The sequence below is a fragment of the Stegodyphus dumicola genome, chromosome 11, assembly GCF_044657685.1.
Source record: "Stegodyphus dumicola isolate Sdum_Otavi_A_Nest chromosome 11, ASM4465768v1".
Taxonomy (NCBI): Eukaryota; Metazoa; Arthropoda; class Arachnida; order Araneae; family Eresidae; genus Stegodyphus; species Stegodyphus dumicola.
Genome location: NC_140778.1, coordinates 119,155,145 through 119,161,332, shown reverse-complemented (window position 1 = coordinate 119,161,332; position 6,188 = coordinate 119,155,145). Strand labels below are relative to the sequence as shown.

Below are 6,188 nucleotides of genomic sequence, written 5' to 3'. Positions count from 1 at the left end.
CATTTTCTTGTCTTTAATTTTCATTTTTATAAATGAGATCCATGTAGGCGCATGAAACTTTTACAATAATTACTTAAATATTCCGCAAGTTCCTTTTTATATCCCATTTTACATATTCAGAAATAAATTCGTTTTAACGTTATTTTTGAAACACTTGTCTGGAAACTCTTTTGTAGGAGTTTTGAATGTGGAGGCTTGAAGCGTCTCTAAGACAACCTGATAAGTTTCTTCCGATAACTTATTCGTATTACTCAAAAATAAGCTCTTTATCTGTACTTAGATGTTTGTTTTATTTTCACATTTGTATTTTAACTGCATTCGACTGCCATCATTGTCTTCTTGTTTTCAATCAACTTGGTATTTTACAATTGTGAAGTGATTTTTCTCATTTAAATATGAGACATAATTATGGAAAATATATTTCATTGATAGTTTTCTTCACTGCATTTGTGAATGGAATTTATTGTGATAAACTGAAAAATCATAGTGTTGGGTTCAAACATATAGGATTCAATTCACAAGTGATGAAAAGTGAAAGATCTGGAAATGAGAGTCGAAGTAAGTAAATTGAATTGTTGTGCCATTCCTTTTGAAGAAACGAAAAGATATTTTTAAAGTTTTTTTTTATTTCTATTTTTGTTACCTAATAGCTAATAATCTTAAAGGTTTGTTTTACACAAATATGCATTTCATTATATTATTCAAAATAGCTTTTTTACCTGACGAAAAATATAAAAGCATTGTGCGTCTTGTGTTGATTACACGGACTGCGCTTAGTTGCATGTAAAAATATAGCGTATTGAATAAAGTTATGAATAAACATAATAACAATATTTCGAGGATTAAAAAGTAATCTTCATATAAAAGTAATATCATTTTCCACAATAAAATTTGGAAAACTGAGTGGCGCAGTAATAATAGCAAACTAAAATCGATTGATACAAAATCACCATTTTTGAAGATTTAGGCTACTGATAAAAATCATTGATTTGTAAAGAATGAAACACTTCTTTGTGGCGGATGTAGGACTGAGAATTAACACCTCATTATTTATTGTGGATGGATATTTAGTAGATAATATTGTTGGTGAATTCAGACTAGTAATCTACTACTAGTATCTTAGTAATTATGACTATTATTAACAAATCTCATTCTTATTAACGAATATTATTTCAATTTGCTTTAATTTATTCATTCCCATCTTTGACGTTGATCATCAAGTTATTTATTATTTTAAGTCATTTGATAATATAAATAATATTTACAAATATATATAATTAATTATAAATATAGAAATATAAATTAATAAATTTATAAGCTCATAAACGTATAAATTTATAAATATACAAAATATAAACATATAAATGTAAATGTATAACTATATAAATTATTAATATATAACTATAAACTTATAAATGCATAAAATTATAAATATATAAATATAAGGATATAAATTTATAAATACATAAATTTTGAGTGATAAATACGAAAATTCTATAAAGTTTTATTATTTACTGCTGGAAAGAGTACTATTTGTAATTTCTACGCGTAAAATATTTGATGAAGTCAAAGGAATGCTATTTTACATTAATTCCCATTCAAATTTTCTAACTCAAGTTTCGCTTTTTTCATTCGTCTCAGGGGTTGACAGTTGAAGTCGCAGAAATCTGAATAACAAAATGCCCAGCACTCCGATAGGACTCCAAATCATTAATTAAATTTTACAAAGTATTAAACATGTTCCTGTGCCTTAGTCTTCATAAGGTTAGTCTATATAAGTTATGTGCTCCGCCATCTCTGAATTTTCTAGCCACTACACGGACGTACTCTACATCTCTGTAATTGGCGGGAGTTTGGAAAATTGCCGAAAAGCGCCCAAGACGGAGTCCTCGTGTCGCTGTCATAAACAGCATACAATGCGATTCCACAGCCCTGCGGCGCAATTTTAAAAATTGAACTCTCTCTGAACCGCCAACGCAGGGTTACGACGGAGACCACAAAGGGTGGGGAGGTCTACTGATGACCCACAATTCTGGCGGTCACACTAGCCCACACGGAAAGCCTAATCCACGACCGGCCAGGTTAGCATGGACAGCGTGTTTCGGCCGTAGGAGACGGTTTCGTGTAATTATGTCCCCACAGCGCAACTCTAGTACTAAAATACGAAGCCAATGTACGCAACCCCGGAGGGTATGTCCAAAGTTTGAGATGGGTACCCTATTTCATATATTTGTGGTTGATTAATCGCCCACTCCGTAGTATGGTCTAAACCGCAGATCAGAAAAATTGCCTTTCTTGTAAATAACATTTTCTACTCTACCAATAAAAGCAATTGTTTTCATTTTTTAAATATTCCGTTACCAATACTTACCAAATTATGTCATTACGCAATGAAAATTTCAAAATATTTAAAAGCAAATGTTATCTATTTTACTATCCACATCAACGCTTCTTATGTAATGTAATTATCTTACAAGCATATGATTATGCACTAATAATTAGACAATAAAATTCACAATTTCTAAATTTTATTTCTAAATATCTAAATTTTAGTTTTCTGTTGAATGGTAGGATGAAATTATGAAACCTCAGTAAGTTTACAAACCATGATGTGAATGGTTTGTGGACTTATTGAGTATCATAATTTCATAATACAAATTTAAGAGAAATGCGAAACGGGAAATCGTATCATCTCATATGGGTTTGAAGGATGCTGGACAATAAAAGTGAGAAAGAAGAAAAATTCTAACATTTCGTTTAAAATTCTGAATGAAAAAAAAAAAAAAATTATGTGGACACCTCATGACTTCCTTGTACGGCCTATTAAAATATATACACTTTTCCTGCATTTCATTTAAACTTATTTCCTCGAATTTCATAAGAGATGCATTTCTCATTCATTTAATTCAATTCTCACTTCGCAGCCAGGCAAAAATACATAAAAATTCAAAATATCATCATTAAAAATTGAAAGATATAGAAAACCATAAAATACCAAATACTGTTAAAACAAGTAAAAAACCGAGTTTCAACTCAAAAAACAAGCATTTCGGTCAGCGGGACCGTCCAACGTGCAGAAAGGCAAATTTTTCGGTGTACAAAAGGCAAAAAGACAGTGTAGGTGCAGAAACTGACTTAATTCTTTATTCTACTAAGTTTAAATTGTAAGCAAGTATGGCTGCTCTGCTATTCTTAGACGCATTTAAACAATTTTTAAATTGTTGGTAATTCTACTGCTATAACATGCAAATTAACTAAAGACATAAAAATCTTAACCGGAACATAAGAACAACATAATTCAATCACTTTGTAAGATTCGCTATTGTGTGATTTAAGTTACAGTTGAACGTGAAGAATCTTAAGAACTAGTAAGCGAATAATCGCTTGATTTCGTGAGACAGTATTTAAAACTAGGAAAGGGTTAAAAGACCCTTTATTATTCAAACAAGATTTAATAGAACTCCGTCTTGGAGTTTTACAATAAAGCCGACACTCGGGATTCTTAGATTCCTAAGAATTAAAACTTAACTGATCAATCTTAACTAAAAAGATATAGCCGAAGCTATCAAGATTCTAATGGAGTTGGCCCCTTAATGCTAATTGACTGCAAAGCTAGTAAGGGCCTAAAGTGCGGCCGAGCCTAATAATAGCTTAAGAGAGAGTAGCCTAAAAAGGTGGACGCGTAATAACCAGAATCCTTGGTTCTTTCTGACAAAGACAGTAGAACTTCGAGGATAAATAACTCTCTTCTTATATTTGCATTCAAACGTGATTCTAAAACTACTGGTAAATTGAAATTAAGAAGCGATAGGAAAGGAAGTTTAACTCAAAATTTAACTGTTAATAAATTAACATAATCCTTACAGCTTTTAAAGCAAAAAATTTAACAACTTTTAAAGCAAAAAATGTACAATTTACCAGCTTATAAGAATAAGAAACTGAGATCACCTACAGTAACAGAGAGCTATATATAATAAATATATATACTTTTGGTGCGATCGATTGCATCCAAAAAGGAAGATGCACAGCTACATGTTATAGGGAACCTATGTACAAAATTTTAACTTTCTGAGATTACTCGGTTTTGAGTTATATGCGAGTTCCATACATATATACGTACGTACAGGCGTCAGGAACAAAATCTCTTCTGAATACATTTTAAATCCATTTTGGGAAAAATAATCCTTAATTCTGCCCTTACGTAGCGATGTCAAGCAAAATCATCATTAAATTGCATTTGATAGCGGTCAAGATGGATATTTTCAGTAAAATATGATAGCCGAAATTGTCGCCGATTTCAATACTTCCTTTATTTTGTACAAGGAAGTAAAAATATTTTGCTGTTGATATAATAAAATGAAAACGAATACTTTTCTAATTCTTTTGTTTATATTCAATTACATATTGAATTTTTCTTTAGTGTACCTAAATCCGTAAAATGATATAAAAGTAAAGGAAATACATAAGCAAATAAATATATGTGTTCAAATCCTTAAAGTAGCTAGTATTTGCAAGTAGTAAATATACATTCATAAAAATGTTGAATAGCGTGTACCAATTAGCCTAAAAATTAACTAAAACCGGCCCCATATGTAGTCGGGAAATAGTTAAGCAAAATGTTTTGTTGGCATTACATTAGAAAAAAGAACATTTTTCCACTCCAGAAATAAGAGGTTTTTAAGCGTGTTATTAGTCTCATAGTTGTAACAAGCACGTCATAAGTGAGCAGATTGATTGGAAAAGTACATCATTTTTCCTCTTTATCTTACACTTTTTTTTATTAAATTTTAACATTATGTATTACGAAATATAAGTCAAAATATTATGAATAAAAATTCAATAATTGTCCAGACTGGAACAAAATATTTTAAAATATATTAAATAAAATAATATGAGATTTAGAGCTGTAGTACAGAAAGGATATCAGGGCAGACTGATTACAAAAGTAATACCCTGGGGGGGGCAGCCTTCGGTTGGGATACAACATTCGGGAGCAACTTTGGTTCAGGGTCAACCCTCGGAGTTCCGGCTGAGATCTGTACTTAGATTCGGCTATTCAGGAACATAATCAATGTCTGCACACAACTAGAGTAGCTGATTCTTCGGTGGCCCGTTCAAGAGAGAAAGGTACCGTAGGTGTAAAGTCAAATCTGTCACGGGCTGTGTGATGGCTACGTCGGCTTTTAGATAAAAAAACCGGAGTTAAACCGCTACATGTGTATGGGCAAAAAAACTAGGTCTGAGCTCCTTCTCTGGCTCAATAGTTGACATTAATCTACCTGATGATGGACTATTATTTACACCCCCTATTTTTCAAATCTTGTAGTTAAACGTGTGTTGTTTCTACTCTGCATTTGCCAGACGTTAAACTATCCGGCTTCTGAAAAATTGTTTTTACTAAAGCAGCAATGTTCAGTTGCTTTCATTTGCTTTCCTTTCAATAATAGCATTGTCATTCTCATCTCAATTTCCTGTACAAAAGAGAAAAATTATAACTTATTACCTATCCGCAATATGTCGACATTAAGCCATACTGCATTACAGATTAGAAAGGTAAAATACAGAATGCTATGCATTACAAAACTATTGAGCTCTCTTCAAATATTAAATAAGGAGCATTACTAATTACGCGTATTGCATTAAGTGTACCTAAATAAAAAAAACGATATCAAAATAGAGGGAATAGCTAAGCACATTTTTATATTTGTTCAGTTATTGAAAGCAGCTTAAAACGTATATTTATTTAAGAAAAAAATGAATTAGATGTCTGGAAATTAACTAATATCAGCCTCATATACTATAGTTGAGGAATAAATAAACAAATCGCGCTGATGGGAGTAGATAACAATCCAGACCAATTATCCAGGCTAGTAGAAAATATTTTTAAATGTATTAAATAAAATACTACTAGTTCTATAGCTGCAGTAAGCAAGTGAACTCAGAACAGACCTATTACAAAAATACCGGGTGACCCCGAAGTCTGTTAAGATTTGAAATTTCAATAATTCACAGAATAATATAGGTAGAGAGGTAAAAATTGACACACATGCTTGAAATGACATGGCGTTGTATTGGAAAAAAAGGTCTATATATGGCGCTGGGCAGTAAAACGTCAGGGACGCCGCATGAGAATCGTCTATGAAATGATTCCTAGTGAGAGAGGGAATCAATTCCATCATGATTTTGTC

At 31.7% G+C, this 6,188-nt stretch overlaps 1 protein-coding gene across 3 annotated transcripts in view; it reads left to right on the top strand.

Moving 5' to 3' along the window:
* Positions 1 to 298: 298 nt before the first annotated feature.
* Positions 299 to 6,188, top strand: part of LOC118194266 (uncharacterized) — a 103,835-nt gene continuing 97,945 nt past the window's right edge. The window contains exon 1 of one of the 3 annotated variants that reach the window (XM_085827151.1): positions 299 to 558. In XM_085827151.1, the coding sequence (XP_085683277.1) occupies positions 396 to 558 (163 nt within the window). In that variant the 5' untranslated portion in view covers positions 299 to 395. The remainder of the gene's footprint in view (positions 559 to 6,188) is intronic. The other 2 variants (XM_085827149.1, XM_085827150.1) reach the window with 2 other exon arrangements.